The sequence below is a fragment of the Contarinia nasturtii genome, unplaced genomic scaffold (assembly GCF_009176525.2).
Source record: "Contarinia nasturtii isolate CC-2019 unplaced genomic scaffold, AAFC_CNas_1.1 Cnas_scaffold_2934, whole genome shotgun sequence".
Classification (NCBI taxonomy): Eukaryota; Metazoa; Arthropoda; class Insecta; order Diptera; family Cecidomyiidae; genus Contarinia; species Contarinia nasturtii.
The window spans coordinates 503982-525166 of NW_022200251.1; the positions used below are offsets into that span (position 1 = coordinate 503982).

The following is a 21185-nucleotide window of genomic DNA, read 5'->3' on the forward strand; positions in this document are numbered from 1 at the left end:
CGTATTTTTTTTTGCTCGAACTTGATTTATGAATGGTTGCGCAATGTGTGCACATTCAACTCTCCAAAAATGACAAAAGAATTAATGCGAAGGCAGCACGTTTTTCTTCTTTTTTCTTGCTTCGTTAAGAGATAAACAATGAATGAGCAAATCTTTCTGACTTTCGTTTGCTCTGTGTGTGTGTGTGTGATATAGTAGAGAGTGTTCAAACAACGCGCAATTTGTGCTACTGTGCGTAATTGTTTTCATTATTTTCCCATACTGTGTAAATCAGTCCACATATTGTACACATTTTGTCATTATTGAAATGGTCTTAAAAACGAGTTTCCATTTAATTCATATCAAAGTGGTCGACACAGAGACACAGACCGCGAAGACAGAAAAAAAAAAACAACGTTCCATCCAGTTTCATTGGCAAAGAAAAATAAATGAAGTAGTTGGATTGCCTTAAATGTCTTTGAATGGGTAACATTATTTGTTACTTAAGATCAGTCAGTGCTAACAATTTTTTTCTCACAAAAACGCGTACGATTCTTCGGAATGACAACTTTTATGATTTGCTAAGCGACAAATGATGATGATGTTTGTGCATTTGAACAAAAAAACGAGTGTGCGTTTCTTTCTCTTCATCACAAAACCGGTCTCACGGGGCTGAAGATGGTTTGACACAGCAATTCGTCAAGAATTGAGAGAAATGCACGCTGACTTCTTTCAATTCTCACATTGGCAAATATGGTTAGCATTAATACCATTATATTGTCGGGTTTAATGATTGTTTTTTTTTTTGAGAAAAATCTCTTCTTTTTAATATTACAGTGTAAAATGTTTGGCATACATTTTTTTGTGGTACAGAAACCAACACTGGGACTTCAACTATAAAAAAAAAATCTTAATATAATATTGCAATTTATATGCGAATCGCGTGTGTGGGTTTGAGATATGAAAAATGTTGAAACGGTTTTCATCCCGAATATGCGCTATGTTCAACCGAATTTTAAAATGGCAAATTTTTACTTCAGCAGCTCATATAGAAACGGGGGACCCAAAGTGCCGCATCCAACAATAAACAAATGATGATGCTACGTGTGTCTCTGTTTCTCGTGCTAATGTGATTTTTATGCTTTCAACGTGATTTAGCTCAATGTGAACACAATACACACACCAACCCCATTTTTGGAAACTTTATTAGCATGCACACACGAGAGCAACGCACATATTTTCAATTCAAGCATTAACTCTCTCATCGGCTCTATGCTTCGAACATCAAAAGAATTTATCTATATATAAATGCGATTGGCTGACGATGCTGATGAATATAATTCTAGGAATAAAAGTAAGCATAGATTGTCGCGCACTTAAAAGCACCGTTTCATTGTTCATTGGCATTGCGATTCAATTTCAAGCCCATTGTCAATTTTATAATGCAAGAAAACGACGGATAGAATAAGATGGAATGAAAGAGAGCGCGCGGGAGCGGTAGCATTTATGTTATGTTGATACGAGAAGTAAGAGCACATTTCATACAGTTTATTTGTCGCAATAAATGGAATCCATTTGTTGGATTCGGATTAAAATGACATAAAATCCGTTGCATGCACTGTGAAGCAGCATCGGTTCGAATACCCAAACAATAAGCTCGAAGCATGAATAAAAGATCCATACATAAGAAGTCAATATAAAAGACAAGAAAAAGACAAATTATTTTATACGCATTCACATCGAATTCAATTTTCGTTCCGTGCATTTTCCATTAGCATTTTAATTAATTTGCTCAATATTCTGTGAGCTGACATAAGTAGATGAATGAGCACGCGTTCATTTCATATATGGAGGTCGGCTTAACACTACAGTTTTCGAACATTGAATGTTACCGCTGAATTGTAATTGTTGTTAGCACGCGAATACTTTCGAAATGAACATATTTTTGCCATTTTTCTTCACTTTCCATTGGACGATGAGATAAGAATGTCGCATTGTCGGTTTGAAAATGTCAAATTGAATGATGATAAGGCATGGATTTAGATACAAAAAGTGTTACAGTTTCAATGATTACATTTACTGGATTATTTTCGTCCAAAAAATTTGGCATAATGAATATTCGCTCAAATGTCATTCAAAACAAAATGAATACAGATTGAAAAGAAGAAAAACGAATTTTCATTTGAAGAAACTTCAGCTTCAGCTTATCGAAAAACGAATCAGTAGCTCGATTTACAGAAATCGCTTTGACAAAAAGTAGACGCTGCCAGTGCCTGTAAGTTCACACTGTGAACGAATGATGATTGAATGGTCATTAGCATTAATTAAAAGTATTTAATAACGATAAGCAAGCATGTGCAATGTGCATTTCAACCACCGTGCAACGACGGATTTGCCAACATTGATGATGGAAAGAAGGAACATGTGGGATATTGTGTTTTGTTTTAAAATCAATGGGTGTGTGTGTGAAGATATAGACAAAAGTGTTCGTTCGTTCGTTTAAGAGAGTTGTTTTTTTGTATTTTACACATATTTCACGCGTTATGGTTAATGCGAACAAGCGGATAATGTGAACGATTAAATGATAACGGTGAAGGTACAGTTCCGAGTTCTTGCAAAGCAATTGGTCCAACAAATCGATTCGAGTATAGCTATAGATGGACCAGGTAATGAACAGAAAACCAAATGCAATTATTGAAACCTGACCATTTGTGTAAAAATGATTGCACTAAAACCATGGTATTATATTTTTGAATTGGCCATAGCTGTTCATACACCATCGACATCATTATTATCATCATCATCATCATCGTTGGTTTTGTGTCAGAGCTGCCACACAATCGAATATAATGGCAATGGAGAATATGCCGATGTAGCAAAGAGTGTAACTTTTTATGAATGCAATCACATATTCATGCATACGAAATGGGGGCTTTTGATGGGGAAATGTGCATTGAAAATGCCGCCGCACACAGTATGTTGATGTTAGCCTATATCGATGTACCATTCACCTGAAATAGTAATTGAAGCTCATGCATCATAATTGATAGCAATTTTTTCCGAAGATAAATTCGAAATACATCATCATCGAAATTGTTTTTCGGCTTTCATTGATATTATATCGAGTTCAACTCTCAAATAGACGAATCGAATACACTTTGGATACACTAGAAAATTAAATCAATGCAATATGTACGCAGCAAATGTGTTTGGAATGAATACAGTAATGAAAATTGATGCGTCGTTCACATGCAAATGGAGGGTCAAATGGATTCGCTTTGGCTCCAGTTTCGATTCAATGTTGAGGAGCATTTTGTGTGCGGAGCATTTTTATAAGAGCATCTTAAGAGAGAGAGGGAGTGAAATCAATAATGCACTTCAAACATTCTAGCATTCATTGAACACATTAAATTGGCTCGTAATAAATCGACAGACACCGTGTGCGCCCATCACTTCGATAAAGTTTTCATATCCTCAAATTCGAGTCTGTTGAATGTGAAGAAGAATGAATGTGAAGTATAAAACATATTTCCAATATTTTGCATCCAATGGTTGGGCATATGCGCTCATTTCATTTGATCGATGCGGAGGTTTTTACATTTGATATTGTGTGTTCAAGCCTTTGGCGCGTTGGCGATGTACTTGCTTGCCATCAATTTTGTAAGTTAGCACTTCATGACACCTTAAGTGCTTTTACCATCTCCAACTATAGGCGGCACCGAGAGCGCGCGCGCACTCGCGCCCTTTATATTGAGAGAAACCACAAAAGTTTACTCAATACTTGTGGTGTTCACAATTCTTGTCTTTTCCTCATTGTTTACATCTTATTTTCTTAAAAAACCACATACAATACACCCATCATGCTCAATATATCATTGAATACATCGATATTACGACACTATTTCTATTTAGAGTGGCAAACGATTCTCATTTTTTTTAAATATTGTTTGCATTGGAATTCTATCGATTTTGGCGTTCAAATTCAATCATAAAGTTAAATATCGAATTTGAATCGCTCATTTCACCGATATTGAAAATTGTTCAAATCTCTTCGAAGTCTCTTGAAAAAGTATTTACATAATTTTCTGTTTGAGATAGTTTAAGAAACGAGTCGCATGATCCATACATAATCGTCACATGTATCGATTTTATTAGAATCTGACTTCTCTCTCTCTCTCTCTCTCTCACACATACACACACACTATGAAACTCATATTAGATTCAAGTGTATAGTTTTTAGCAACATATCAAGTTTTTCTCATTTTGAAGACGTTGCCTCGAATAGAAAATGTGTGTTGTTATTGTTCTTGTTAGCCAGATTATGTGTAATCGTGACTTAATTCGATGGCTCTTGACAGCGCATCAAAAGCGATTAGAAAATGTGTGTGTATTTTTTTTTTAAATGAAAATTTTAATGCAATATACAGGCACTTGATCATCAAGTTGAAAGCAGTTGCCCCATTCCATTTGTTTTTAATTTGTCTGTTCTTGTTTTGTTGTTTTGTTTCAAATGGATTTATGTCAATATACAACAGCGCTAGCAAAATGTACTTTCGATTTTGTTTGTTCAAAATGCCTGGTCATTGCACCAAAACGATATTGTACTTGTATTCATTGTTGCTGGTCTTTTTTCCTTCGTTTATTTCTCGATGGTTGTGTTGTTGATGTGTATCCCTGAGCTGCCTTCAACTCGTTTCGCATGTGTCTTTGTGTGCAATTCGATATTTGTAAATTATATTCAAGAGCGAAGCAGTAACTACAATTAAACCGGTGAATTTGAACGAAATGTAGAAATAACAAGCTAAAGGGGCTAACAATATGCCTGAAAGCTTGTCTAAACATTCAAAACGATCGACAGCACTGTGTGTACATATGCAAGATGAGAATTTTGGTTTTCATTTCATGTTCAATACACTCGAGAAATCGATTTTGGTTTTTACTTTTGATACGAAATTCTAGTGCTTGATTACATTGATTGAACACACATCGAAGACGTTATAGACACATTGCGATTATATTTCAACATATTTACGATGACCTTTTTTTGTGTATATTCTCTCTCTCTCTCTCTGTGAGTGCTTGTACAAGTACACCACCCTACGCATATGCAATGGAAATCATTTTTATCTCAATGAACGATAAACCGAATGTACATAACTCCCTCGTATGAATGACCCGAAATCCATTACGGATACCCAAGCAACGATTCGTTTCGCTGATTTTTTCATTTGCAATTTCCTGTGGCTCTCAGGCCTCTCAAAATGTATTTCCACCGAAAAACGACTTAAATTCACCGTAAAAATATGTGCATTCATTTTTTTTCCCTCGAACCACAGACCCATATCGTTCGATAAGATTTTCCTTATGCCCATGACTGAACATCGCTTCGATTAATGAAACAGACATGTCGTTGGCGTTGTAGTTGTCTCGCTCATTAAAAACGCAAAGGCGGTATGCTACATCAACCAATGTGTATTTACGAGAGATTATTTAAAACTTAGTCGGATTTGTTAGAGAAAAAGATTGCATCAAAATAGAATAAAGTTCTTATTTGGTTAGTGTCATCGAAGTCGAAGATAAAATCAGCGATTTGAATCGTTATTTTGCGACGGATCCGGTGAAATTTGTTTATATTTTGCCGCTTTTCATAAGCTCTCTCTCTCTCTCTCTCGCAAGAAATAAACAAAGTAAGAAGACTTTCCAGAGCGCAGCAAACCTCTCTTTTGAATTAGATGTATACTGTGGGTGTACGTAAAATGGTACAATTGAAATTTAACACGATGACATTTCCATTGTGAAACTTTCGATTCTTTCTTCCTTCTTTTGTCGCATGTCTTAATCATCATTCAAATGGGCTTCAAATGAGAACTAATCAACAACAATCGCGCTAAATGACATCAAAAAAGAAAAGAAAGCAAACAATCGGAGATGAAGAAAGTTAAACGTTTGGAAGATAGAAGCTATAATCAAATTGTCTTCGATCATGATTACGTTTCTCGTTGAACTTTTCTTCAGACAATTTCCTCATTGGAATTGAAAAATAGATAAATGTGATGGAGATGGCAAATAATGAAAGAGAGGCAGTGAATTTGAAAATTAATGTTCAGTGTGCGAAGCGTAGGAAGGTGCGTCGTTAGCATTGCACATAATTATGCATACACTGAGATAATTACCCGTCCATCAATCCGTAGCGCATTACCGTACACAGTGAATATGTGTGGCAATCATTTACAGAATGAGACGACAAGCACACACTCATTCTATCTTCACGCCAATCGTTTTGTTCTGAATACGATGATGTCAATCAATTCTCTTGTTTTGTGATTTTCAATTTCGCGAACACTCGCACAAGCACTTGACCATCAATGTCTCTTTCCTCTCTTTCTCTTTTATTATTTTATCATATGATCGAGTTGCGAATATATTAAATGATACCATCAAATACATTTTAAATGGAATTTCAATTTCAATGACACTAATTTGCCATGTTTTTTTTTTCATTTCCAGAACACGAGCCCACTATGGGAAGATTTTATGGCCAAAGCGAATAAGCTGCATGTATGTTTACGGTAAGTATCAACCACCACCACCATCACTACACTAATGGAATTTTATCGATTTCTCTTTATCACAAAAAGTAACATACTCAATTAATGTAGAAATATTCAAATGATTGGCGCATATACGCTTTTAATTTCATTCAATTTGTTGGTTGACGCGAACGCGCAAGCGCCTATTATGTGCGCATTGGTTTTATTGGTCGCAATAAATGCAATAAAAACTGAGCGAACGACAACAAAAAAAAAATATGAAGTGATAAAAACAACAGAGACAAATGCAAGCAAGCGATTAGGTGGAAATGATAGGAGAAGCACTTTTGCGGACCGACCAATATATTTAATTGAAAAGAGCATGTAAATGACACCCATAAATGAATAAATAGATCGCTATGGGCGCGAGCGCTTTCGGGAAATGTGACATCAAATGGAGTCGAAGAAAAAAAATGTAAAACGCATGTAGAACAACATCGTTAAAATTTTACTCATCGGTTCGTGTGTGTGTGTGTTTATTTTTTGCGCGTAGAGTCGTTTGAATTCACAAGAAAACATTATCAACGCCATAAACATAGCCACTGTCACGCGCTCGCTATTTACAAGCATCAATAGTTTTCGATGAAATATTTTGAATTGCTCTCGTGTCCCATTCAATATATTCTAAACCGGACATAATTTAACATCGAACATGGTGTTTAATTAGTATTTGAAATATAACGCTCAAATATACTCCACATGTGAATGACTCAAATACAAAACACAACCAATGAAAAATGGAACAATTTAGCGGCGTACACACATAACATAGCATTTGGAAGAGAGGGAGTCACACTAAAAAGTAGCTATAAATTAAGTAATACACACAGCACACGAGAAAAGGAACAAAAAAGAACCTATTTATAAGGTGTGTTTTTAGGCAATTTTTGTTTGGGTTGATTGCTGTACATATTGCTTCTGTTTTCTGTATTGTGTTATTGTTATCGTTGGCGTAAACGCCAAACACACGAAGAAAAAAAAATATTCACAAACTGAACGGTACAACTATCGTTTGAAGCGCTCAAGTCCCATAAAAATATTTGTAAGCAATTCCATCAGTGTCGTTTATACATATACATATATATATATATTTTGAATAGATTGATTGCATGTTCGTAAATCGTAAATTTTGACCGAATTTTGTTTTTCGGTTCTTCCGTTTCGATTGTATGCTGACGATTTGTTTGGTCGTTATTGCTACTCTATGTATGTGATTAGGCCACGATGCGCGCGTACATTGACTTTTTACGATTATGGATTTACTGTCACCGTGAAAGAGGACAAATTGAATGTGACTGCAAAGCAATAATTCGCAGCATGCGTACAACTATGTTTCGAAAAGAATTAAAAATAACATCAATCAGCATGGTGTGTGTGTGCGCTCAAAATTTCGACCGCAATGCATCTTGCACTGCCATCATCTCGCATTAAATTAAAACGAAAAATTCGTGTGGCCGAATGAATGAAAACGTATTAAATCTCGCTGGCTCGAAAATCTCTGAAATGTTCACAACCTCACGAAATTATATACAAACACACATCTCGAACTCATTTTCTTAAAAACACATTCGTTTTTCATTCGTAACACATATATATCGAATTAATGCGATTATAGCGCGTAATTCACTTTCCATTTCATTCAGAAGCGCTTTTGTTGGATTTCAATAGTCCAAAAATACTCGGTCCAAAATCGCTTGAAACTGAAAGCCATGCTGTCGATTTTGAATGCCATCAAGAAAACAAATAAATATTCAAAGTGCCACACTCATCAAAACCAAATGGCATCCAAATAAAGCTTATACTTTGGATAAACAAAAATCGAAAACCACAACGATGAATCGAAATTGAACGCAATGAGAATTTTTTAAAGGTCCTAAGAATAGAATTTAAAGAAACAAAAACACATGAATAGAACGATGCATAATTATGAGCTGTAGTCTTTTTTTGTAAAAACGATTAGCTAAGCGGAAATTGACCCAGTTGCTGGCGACTTCTCATTTTCACTGTACGCTTTGTAACGACTCTGTACAAGTTTTAAATGAAAATAAAATCGTTTGTGCGAACTAACAAATATGTCATTTCTCCGTTTCGTCTTTACTGCCATTTGTGATGAGTGAGCTCTCGAGTTTTACATTAAATCACTACCAATACCATTTCGTAATACAGCCGCAAAACTTTAGACACTTTGACTTCTGATTCAACGCAAATGTTCATACTTTTCACCCACTTGTACAGACTTTATTTGTTTTACATTGGTTTGATGAATTTTCACATTTGAATAGTGAACGGGCAGTGATGAGATAAACGAACAATAGAATTTCTGATAAATTTTCGTCTGAAATTGTAAAAAAAAAACAATTTACATATAATACGATGCGATCAAATGTCATGCATTTTTTTTTATTTTCCATTTAAAATTCCAAATGCAAAAGCAAAACGATTTGAAATAGACATGCACAGCTAATACAACAACAAATAAATTTGCATATCCGATTACACTTAACCTTGAAAATTGCAATTGAAACAAATATACCGAATCACACAAATTCAAAATGCAATGAGCTTCAAGTGTAGTACTTGTGTTCGGAGAAATGAAGAAAGAAGCGAACAAAAATTGTTAAAACAAAATGAAACGAAACAAAACGTAAAAAAGGCGAACAAAAAAGCAGTGCACACGACTAAATAAACGGATACTGATAATGATAATGATAAATGGTCAAAGACAACCACACTCTGTGTGAATGAAGAAGAAGAAGAAAAAAACAATGAACGTAATCAAAGTGTCGTTGTATGACGCAAACAGAATAGTCAATAGTTTGCCATGAGTTTTGCGGCTAACGTTGATCTTCGTTCCTATTTATTCAATCATATTCGCATTGTTTCTTATTGGGTAATTGCACATTGGCCTTTTTTTTTTTTTTTTTTTTAAGACGATCTCATTGAGTTCGTTGTTTTTGTTCTTGATGAAACTTGATCTTAAATTCTAATAATTGAGATCGGTCAGTGGATTTGTTTTTGATTTGACCGGGTTCAAGCACACATGTCCCATATTTTGCATTCGTGATTTTAGCATCACTAAATCGGAAGGGAAATAAGGAATCTGATAACCATCAATGCGTAACAAAATGATTTTTATTTTAGTTTGATTTCCTGTGCTTCTTTCATCTTCACACATTCTCTCTCGCTCTCTTCCTCTATGCTCTTTGTTTGTTATGTTTGTTTTTTTTAGTCATGAAAGCGTTCCTTTGATCTCATCCTATCACCGTATCGTATCGTTGAAAATAAACAATTCAATTGGGAGAAAGTGCGGTTATGTATGTATTGTTGCCGTGTACCGTATTTGTGTGCTGTGAATCGCTGTCGCCTGAAGAATTGAAAGTAAAATTGAAAATGCCAGCAAATCGTGGAAATTCGAAAACAAGGCAAGCCAAATCAACCGATTCAAAATCGAATACGGATAATTCAGCAGTTTTATCCGAACTCAACGAAATAAAAGGCATGATTTCGAAATTACAAGGCAAAACCGAAGATATTCACGAAGACACACAATTTATCGCAAAAAAGTCAATTGATCGCAATGTCACAGGGCAAAAGAAAACTGTTTCGAGCAATATTTCGTTGACCAACACACCGAAAACATCGTTTATGCATGGACCACCGTCATCTTATGCAAATGCTCTTCGTGATAATGCACCGGTAAAATCCGCCAAACGACCGCGTACCGAAGAAATATCGAAATCGTTTCCACCGTCAATGAAATCTTCGAAAATTGATGCACCGAAACCACGAATGGGCACAAAGTCGACAACAACGCGCCTGAATGTTGTACATAAACCGACACGTGAAGAAAAACCGATATTTAAAAAGGCAATTTGGATATCTGGATTCGATCCAATGACAACGGAACAGGAAATCATGGATTACATCGTCGAAGACACACCGGTTAAAAATAAAGAAAAGTTCCGCGTGCATAAACTCGTTAAAAAAGGCCAAGATGTAAGTACATTGAAATTTGTGTCATTTAAAATCGAGGTAAATGAAGATGTTTTCAACGTATTGATTGAACCGGAGGCCTGGGAATCCGATGTTTTTGTGAGAGAATTTGTTCAGAACACCACCATGGGCGATTTTCTATACCCGGCACTCAACGCGAAAAACGGCCACACATCAACGGCATCCGATCAAATGGATATAGTCGATTTGAATACACAAAGCAACACACAAACGAAACAAATGGAATCGCCATCGAAAAAATCACCGGAAGCATCGAACAAAACACTGTCAAAGGCATAATACCATCGCATCAGCAAAATGAACACTCGTACAAAATAAACAAATCAAATCAAACCAAATTGAATGTGTACATTCAAAACACACATTCTATTCGCGACAAAGTCGACGAGATACGATTAGCAACAAAATCGTGTCCTTTTCAAATTATTTCATTTTTCGAAACGTGGCTATTTGAAAGTATCAAAGACATTGAACATTTCGGGAAACGTTACAACGTGTATCGTGGTGATCGTAATGAACTCACTAGTGACAGGACAGACGGTGGTGGTGTACTGATTGCTGTTGAATGTAAGTTGAACAGTGAGCGAGTCATTCTATCGGAGAACAGTGGCCTTGAGCATGTGTGCGTGAAAATTTCGTTCGATTCGTGCAATATTTATGTATTTGCGGTGTACATTCGATCGGTGCATGAAACATCAAAATTCTTGGAATTCGCTGAGATCGTCAAGCTGATCTCATACAATGATAATGACATTGTTATTGTATGTGGTGATTTTAATCAGCCAGGTGTCAAATGGATCAAAGCCGATGATGGTGACTATTACTTGCCAATGAATGTATCGACAGAAGGAGGCATTGCTGTTTTCGACACAATGTTCGATTGTGGTTTTCACCAATTGTCAAATATCGTGAATCCAGCCGGAAATGTTTTGGATCTTGTATTCACAAACAAGTTCTACGAAATGTCGTTGATTGAATCAACAAGACCATTAGTTAAATCCGACATTTGGCACAAAGCAATCGAAATAGAAGTGACAATTGATGGAAATGAACACACAACACCGCAGTCATCGGAAATATATACATACAACTCGGCTGATTTCGATGCGATGAATGAATTTTTCATTGCGAATGACATTTTGTTGGGAATAAATCGAATTGATGACCTCGAGAATGCATTCCAATCATTTGGCAATGTTCTACACGAGGCAATAGACTCATTTATTCCGAAAATCACCGTACAAAAAAGCACCGATCCACCATGGTACACGAAACAATTGAAGCACATGAAAAATGTCAGGAGAAAAGCATACAAACGTGCAAGAGAGACTGGTAATTTTGTCGAATACAATGACATCACGGATTCTTTCATGCAATTGCAGAGCCAGGTATTCAGGTCATACATCAGCCGCATACAATCGCAAATCCGATCAAACCCAAAACATTTTTGGCGATTTGTGAATGACAGAAGAAAACGAAGCGATATTCCTGCTATTGTTGAATACAACAATGAAACAGCCAACAACGAAACGTCGATAGCGGAATTATTCGCTGATTTTTTCGAAAGTCAATACACACAGAGCGATAATATCGATTTGGATCAATTGCTGAGTGAATGCGGAGAAATATCGTTTGACATTGACATCAGTGAAGCCGATGTGTTAAAAGCACTACAATCGATCAATGTGAATAAGGGAGCCGGTCCAGATGGTGTATCACCAAAACTCCTGAAAAACTGCGCACACACACTGTCAAGGCCATTAACAGTGCTATTTAGAAAGTCATTGCAACAAGGATGTGTTCCAGATGCATTGAAAAAGTCCAGAATAGTGCCAATATTCAAATCGGGAAAAAAGAGCAGTGCATCAAACTATAGGCCAGTTGTGATTATTCCAACAATCGCAAAAATATTTGAAATTGTGGTCTACGGCAAAATCGAAACATTTATAAATGGAAAGATCAGCCACAATCAACATGGTTTCGTGAAGAATCGATCAACTGCGACAAATTTACTGCAAATGGTGAATTTTACGATGGACTCGATGATCAACAAATGTCAAACGGATGTGTTGTACACCGATTTCGCAAAGGCTTTTGATCGTGTCAGTCACATGAGATTGCTTCAGAAGTTGGTGAGATTTGGATTCGGCCGCCAAATTGTCAAATGGTTCCATGGTTATTTGACATCACGATCGCAGTTTGTTGGAATTGGTGAAAAAAAGTCAAGGACTTTCATTGTACCATCGGGAGTACCCGCGGGAAGTATTTTGGGACCATGTCTCTTTATTATTTTCATAAACGACATTGTTGCAACCGTGTCAAATGCACTTGTTTTATTATTTGCAGATGATCTGAAATTGATCCGCACTATACATTCGCCCATTGATGCCATCATTTTTCAAAGGGCCATTGATCAATTGAGCGACTGGTGTAACGAAAACAACCTGCATTTGAATCTGAAGAAGTGCTACGTAATGACGTATGCAAAGGGTGCAAACGTAGTCAACTACGACTATACGATCGACAACGGCCATCATACGTTTGAACGGACCAAAATGCACAAGGATCTTGGCATTATTTTCGACACAAAACTGACATTCACAGATCACATCGATGCGATTACAGCCAGTGCACATGCGGCAATGGGTTTCATCAAACGAACATTAAAAAATAAGTACACGATAGAATCTGCAAAAATATTATATTGTGCACTAGTTAGGTCAAAATTGGAATACGCGAGTATTGTATGGCTTCCATACCATCGTATCCACTCCGATAGAATAGAATCAATTCAGAAAGATTTTGTTATTTGGTCGTTACGATATGTATATCAGAGAGATGAGAATTATGTATTGCCACCGTATCAGTTTAGATGTGATGTTTTGAATATTCAACCGCTTTGGAGACGGCGTATAAATGCCTCTATATTTTTAATTTATGATCTGCTTTTAAGTAAAATAGTGTCTAGCTCACTTAGAGATAAAATTGTATATACAAGACTGCAATATAATGAGAACCAAAGAAATTTGAGAAGTACAGAACTAATTAGAGTTAGGGCATTTTCATCGGATTACGCACATAATCAGCCGTTTTACGTAGCTTGTAGAAACTTTAACTTGATAAGAGAAATATTTTTGGAATCGGAAACAAGACACATCTTTAGGAACAATATTGTCAAATTGGAAAATGTGATATTTGTTCGGTGAAAAATTTAATTTTGAACTTTTATGTGTTATATAGAAATAAAAACAGTGAACACAATCGATATCTGCTGCTCCGAAGTCGAGAAGGCTGGTGGCTGGGTATACGATCGGGTGGTGTTTCATTGTGAACGATATTGTACAAATTTTGTGATAAATTCAGTCTGTGATCAGACGGTGAATAAATAAATAATAAAACATGTCAACGAAATAAAAAGTCAAATAGAGAAATAGAAACATTGAACCAATCAACATGATTGCGACTATAACAACTATACAGACGAGAGCTAAAAAAGATCATTATAATGCTAAAAATAGGCGTAAAGTGTCGAAAACAAACATAAACATTCGTAAATCAAGCGATTTCAATCTTTCTTTCTCTCTCTTCCTCTTTCTCTTTTCTAATTCGAATTCAAAATATAGAAAGTTCAAGCAATCGAAAATCAACAAAGTTTTTCTCGAAGACTTTTTGTCTGACATGCAGTAAATTCAAGAAACGAAACAGGGTTTGCCGTTTCTAAAATATTGCACAATTATTCATATGACGGTAGAAAAACAAACGATTTTTGATGGGATGGCGAAATAAAACAACGAGAGAAAAAAAAAGATTGTGTACTGTTGATGCGCGAGATTGCAATCGATTTCCGTTTGTGCCAACACCGAGCACGATTTTCAAATTGGAGCAAGTGCTAAATCTTGGCCAATGCATAAGAAATTGCCAGAAATGCAAACAGCAACACAGCAAAACGATCGTTTGAGATATGTGTATTTTCCAGAAGGCAAAAATATTGATCAATATTTCGTTTTTGCATCATTGAAATGCGCCTTTTCTCGCATTTTACCGTTAGAGAAATGGCTTTTCTTTAGACACAAAAACACATATGCTTTTCCATACCGACACATGCACCCACTTAAGAATCGAAACATTTCGGCCGCCTTTTCAACCGATTTTTTCCGTCTTCTTCATAAATACCACATACATAGACCATTTAACGGTGCTATAATTGAATGAAATACAACATTCCCATTGGAAATATTTCAAATTAATTTCATGCATGCATTTTCACAAAGTTTTGGATCGGTACTATTTTCAATTTCGACAAAAAAAAGAAATAAAGGGAACAAATCCAGATCGCTTACGGCCAAAACGAATGACGTTGGTGCCATGGAATAGATGTCTTATCGAATGCACGCCACTTCGATGACTTTTCGATTTGTTTTCAACGTTCGGCTCGCGATACGTTCATTTTCTATAAATATTCGATATTATGTGGATTTTTTTTGTCAAGTGACGAAGACCAAGCGAGACTTTATGACTGAGCGATATCATGCGCCATATATCGCACTTATCTAATCGCATCCAATCGTAAAAGACCACAATGTGAAATGGCGAAAATTGATGCGATTGAGTCAATTGGTTGAGCACACACAATTTCATCATGTTTGGTTCTTTTTTTTATATCGTCATCCGTCATTCAAAGTGACGACCATTGTCGCAGTCATTGTTATTCATATTTTCAGTGGCTTTATTTGCAGCTGACTGATGAATATGCTGGTCATTTGCGTTAATTAAAATTGAAAAATTGTGAGTTCGTGCCGAGTAAAATACAACACACACGACGCATAGTCATATTGTACAATCAATTGAGAACACACATGCGGTGTGAGTGTGTGCGCACACTCACTCAGGCCCACAGCTCATAAAAGCTTATTTATTTTAACTGTAAAGCGATTATACCAATTTAAGCCGTGATGATGATTGACTCATTAGAAAGAAGAAAAAAAAACAAGGAACATGCAATGGGTGAGTTTGCTCACGCGCACACGCTCAACACGCACCACTTGCCCATTGCTGTTGTACAAGTGCAAAACGCACAAAATATACATCATAATTTCAAGTTGAATTCGTGATTTATTATAGTACTTTTTTGTTCGCAAAAATTGTTTTGGTCGATTTTTTTGGGGGTCGATCTATTTTAAGATGCTCAGAAAGGTGAACAATATACAAACTACTTGCAAAAAAATGACATGTAATTAAATTTTCACTTTTCACACTGCTACCGTCCGTCGCTCGGGCAGTGAATGAAATTGAACACGACCGAAAAAGAAATATGTTACAACCAGTCGCGACATGATACAACGATGTATAAATGCCGTCTTTTTGTTTAAAGAGAGACAGAGTATAAAATTCTTCACAATTTTTTATGTAAACGAAATTTTTGCTAACCATTTTTTTTTCTCATCCAATTTCTGTGTGTAATTTATTTGCAGTGCAACGATTCAAGCCATTTCAGCCTATTTGGATGCGTTCCAGAAAATAGCAGACGCTGCCACCAACTCAAGAGGTAATTTATATCATTCATAAAATGTTATTTATTGTACGATGTGAGAGTACATAAAACAACAACAATGTTGCCGGTTACAATCAATTTGGTGTTTGTTTGCCGGATATTGTTTGCATAAAGTCGGTTGGATCTTTGGGGAAAAAAATTGTTGTTTTATTACTTTTGGCCATTGGTCCTTTTTGTTTTGCTTGTGCATTTTCCGGCTGCAAATTCAAACGAGAAACATTCATTCGCAATGGAAATAATAAAATCTAAATTGAAAAATAAAAAGAAGGAACAACGGAGCCACAATACATGAAACCATATCTTGAATGCGACAAAGAAAAGAACACAAACAAAGAACGACAACAACCGCCATATAAACAAATCCAAATAATCAGCCGAAACGAATAAATCTTCATTCAAGCCAACGAGTCGCGATTTCTTCGCAAAAAAAGTTTATGAAATTATTATTGAATCAGCCATAAAACATTTGACCAACCTAAACGCCTTCGCATTTACACACACAATCTGTGCGATGAAAAAAGTGCTCATTCTGTCTATCAATAATCACGTGGACAGATGAAGTTAGAGAAATTGCGCACACATCGATAACGAATGAGCGATAAAATAGCCATATGCCAGTTTTTTTTTGAAATTCTTTCATCGCATCAATATAAGGCCTAGGCATTTGCAAATAGTTTCGTATTTTTGTTAGTACGAGTACTAACGAGCCAAACAAATCATTATGTTTTGTTGATGTTATTTTCGATTTATTACGCATAGTTTGCCATTGCCACTTGATTTCGAAATATGAATATTGCACTCTGTACTCGATGCGATTCTTGATTGATTGTAGGTTATTTTTAAAATTTTGATTGGTCAATATTGGGAATAGGTTGACACGACATTTTGATAAGATCAAAGCCGACCAAAGCAATAAACGTTGAAAAGTTGGAATCAAAACAAAAACATTATTCACCCAAATGCAAATGTGTCAAAATCTGACTGATCATCTCAATTTAATGAAAGGGGCCAAATTCCAATTTGAAATTTATGTGAGAATCGTCAAGAGTATCAACAATTTAATCTTGTATGCCATATGATATGAATTCAGTGTCACACAGACTTTTCAGCTGAATGTAATATAACCGAAGTGAAATATCGTCAAATCTCGAATGTGTGCTAATTTGATTGGGCATGTGGGTGTTTGTGTGTGCACACGAAAATTTACACATTTTACTTTTGACGTATTTTCGATAGGATCACAAAGCGTTCAACTCATAGCAGTGAGAGTTTTCCCATTGTTTTTGCACAGTTTCGTCAACACATTTAAATATATTTATATGGAAAGGGAAAGAGAGCGAGAGAGATAGACAGAGAGGGCGAATGAGAAAGAGAAAGAGAGAAGAAAGAGACAAAATATGATGTCATGATGGAACGAATGTGTGAAAAAAATGTTATGTTGAAACCGAGAAGCCACATTTAGCATGAGAATGGGAAAATATATCCGGCATAGTTGTACGGAAAACAAGACACACCAAAAAAAACTACAAGCAAATATATACGAACTAAGCATGAAAATAGCATACACAAAATGAGCAAATCAGCTGCTGAAAGAGCCCATCGAAAGCAAGTCATTTTATTGTGCCTTTTTGTCACACATATGCCAATAACTGTCAAATGCGGATATTTATTGTTTGCCTTTCTTTTCGTCGACTTTTCCTTAGCGATGTCATTTTCCGTCTCTATTTCCTTTCGCAACAAAAACACTATATTGATAAAAATATCAAATCAATTGGTCAGTCTATCTTTTCGTTGGCCCATTCCATTGAAACCGTCCGTTGTCACAAATTCTTTCCTATCTCCGTTTCTTTCACAATAATGATTGAATTTTTGGCATTTTGAGACATATCAAAAGTTCGAAATCTTTTCAAAGTTATTGTTACCTTAAAAGGTTCAATATATGACGGGACACAATTTATAGTGCAATTCAACAAAGAATCGTTAAGTAGTTTCGAAAAATCACAAATGACCGCTTTCATAATGCTTTTTTCTTTCTTCGGAGTTTGTGTTGATTTAGCTTGAGCCAAATTTAAAATGGAAAATAGTGCTTAAAAGATGACACTGCGGCGAAAAAGGTATCATCATTCGATAAAAAAAAAAACATTTGATGAAAATAGTTTGCTTTTCTCCTAATAATGATTGAATTTGTGCCAAATGCAGGGCAATTTATGGGCTTGTGTCACATACACACATATGATTGCTTAAATCCAAGTTCACATCGACACCAAATTGAATAGCCTTGAATTGCCATTAAATCAAATGGCGTAGACGACAGAAACCAATCCCATCAAAACACAAGTTTTCGAACATAAATGTGCATATTTTTGACTCAATTCCATAAAATGTCGGAGAGATAAACTAGGTATATATACTTATACATATAATACAATTGCCTTTTGGCAATTTTGTAAGCAACCTCTCTATCTTCTCTCTTCTCTTGTGTGCATTTTCTTCTAGAATGGAATATGAGTAAAATATTTGAACACAATCAAAATACATTCCATATCAACCGTATCATATCTACTCCGTACGCAAAAATGCTATTTTAATAAATTAGTCAATGTCGTGTTGCAGTCATCATCGTCGTTTATACCAACTGGTGGTGCATTATTTTTGAATTGCATTTAACCAAAGTTACTCGCATAAGCTATATCATAATGATTCTACCGGATCTCTGCTGCATACAAAAAATACGAATGAATGAAAGAAGAAATAAAGAGGCTTACGTACGCAAGCTGACTTTTCCGCATGGAACCGAAATTTTGGGAATAAACAGAAATGATGGTCTATGTATGGTTGCAGTAACTTAAATTACCGTGAAAACTTGTGAATATTATTTTCTTATCAAAATAAATAATCATATTAAGTCTAAAGAAATTTCAATCCAAAAAATAGCCTGTTCAAAGTTTCACATCATTAAAGTACCACAAAGGCAAGTCTTTCATACAAGAATGAATTTTTTTTTCGATTTTTGTATGAAAAGTCTGTGAAAAATTGATTGCATCTTAAAACTAACATCAGATTCGGGTTTCTCGTGCCAAAAAAACCCCACTACACAAAGACAGCGTTCAAATTGAAAGAATATCATTTTAAGGCATTTTTCTCATAAGTGCCTCTTCACAGTCTAAGTTTTACATCGATCAATCAATGTCGTTGAAAATTTGACCGGATCTATTCCTCGTAACGCCCAATCATTCCGTAAAGTCAGATTTTGAATTTCATGTCTGAGCACGAAACCATCGTGTCACCAAAATGGTTGAAAAATGATCAAAAAAGTAAAATGTATGGATTGTGTCCATTCGGACCCAAAAAAATTACACCGGTCAACAGATATTGCTCAAAAACTAATCAGCACGTCTCCTAGTAGTCCCAAATCATCCTGCAAAGTCAGAATTTGAATTGAGTTTTTGGAAAAAGATTTATCGAGTTAACAAATTTTGGCAACACGCCACAGGACACAGGACACAGGTCACTGGACACAGGACACATCACACACAGCGACGCACATTAATATGCCCCAAAATCATCTCCAATCGTGTTTTCTACATTAAATATGCATAGAAAACATGTTTTGGGATGACTTTAATTTTTTGGCCTAATACAATACCTTCCCTACACTAGGTGTGCGGAAAAGTAAAAAATGAGCAGAAATGAAAATCCAAATGGAAACAAATATAATAATTCCTTATTTCATCTGATTAAATCATAAAAAATGCATTAAGCATTACGAATTGAAATGAGAGTAAAACAGAAACCTAAAAAAGAAGCACTTATCGAGTTCTATATAATGTTCTATTCTCCAGTTCGGATATACCAAGTGGTAATAGTTACGAAAATCACTTTTTGAGCATACAGACAAAGAGGAGCAGATTTATATGTGAAAATCATTATACAAGGAAACCGATTCAAAACCTGCGAATAGAGTGGGATAGCGAGAGATAGAGAGAGAGCGAAGAAAAATACCGAATATAGTGCATTTAAATGACTAATAAATGGGATAGTGAAGTTTTAGTATAAAAACAAAATGATATCATATAAAATCGTTATTTGCTGTATTCAAAATGCGATCTTTGTGATTTACTGCAAGTCGTTGTTAATTCATTGCTGCCAAGCATTCAAGCTGTATTCAAAGCGTTATATTTCTTGCTTGAATTCTCGCCCGGTTTCGGGTGCTTCACACCGACACACAAACAAAATATTATGCTCATAATTCGTGCCATAAACAATTCGCCCGGGTGCCATGGCCATAATAGAACTAAATAGTGAAGTTAAATATTGTTGACTGCGTCATGATTACTATAACAATAATATTACTTCACTTCGTAGTGCATGCGTATGCAGCGGTAAAAAAAACGAAACAACAAAGCAGCGGCAGCACAATAAACGACCCGCCAATTCTGCAAAGAAACGTGTGCAATTAATGGCAAATACGGCAATGTAATATACATTGAATGGGCCAGTGTAACACTCTGCTTTGATGAGCACGTAAATCTTCTTCTGTACACATTTTGCGTGTTTTTGCACCATACTTGATTTCTTTGACACATCTGCCGCATACGGTTCTCATTTATCATTTATTCGCTTGATCTCCCCCTTTAAAATGGCATCAAAGCGACATTATGTTGGCTCGAATGTTCAGTACTAAAAAAAGAACAAATTAAAGATATCCACAGACCCTACGTAACATGACCTTCATTACAGTGAACTTTTTCGCTGTGTAAGCCTCTGTTTTTTTCTACTCTTTTGTTTGCATGTAAAAGTCAATTTATCGTATAAAACAATAAACGAACAGGTGATCTTCATTGAAACCTCCAAAACGATGGAACGGCTGTTTTGTTGTTGTTGCTACATTTTTATCTATTCTATCGTCAATTTGATCAGCATTTGCAATTCAATTTAAAGTAAACGAACGAAAAATGACGAATAAAATGCGAGACTGATATTCGTGTTCGTAAACGCAAAACAAATATGTTATGAATGGAGTAATCGATGGAAAACAAATCGACATTTTT

General features: G+C 35.6%; 1 protein-coding gene across 14 annotated transcripts in view; it reads left to right on the forward strand.

Annotated features, from left to right (window-relative positions):
* The window catches only part of LOC116349592 (protein MTSS 2), a 71605-nt gene that overhangs the window by 30206 nt on the left and 20214 nt on the right, over positions 1–21185 (forward strand). For all 14 annotated transcript variants that reach the window (XM_031781096.1, XM_031781099.1, XM_031781102.1 and 11 more), the window contains exons 3-4: positions 6487–6548; positions 16055–16128. In XM_031781096.1, the coding sequence (XP_031636956.1) occupies positions 6487–6548; positions 16055–16128 (136 nt within the window). The remainder of the gene's footprint in view (positions 1–6486; positions 6549–16054; positions 16129–21185) is intronic.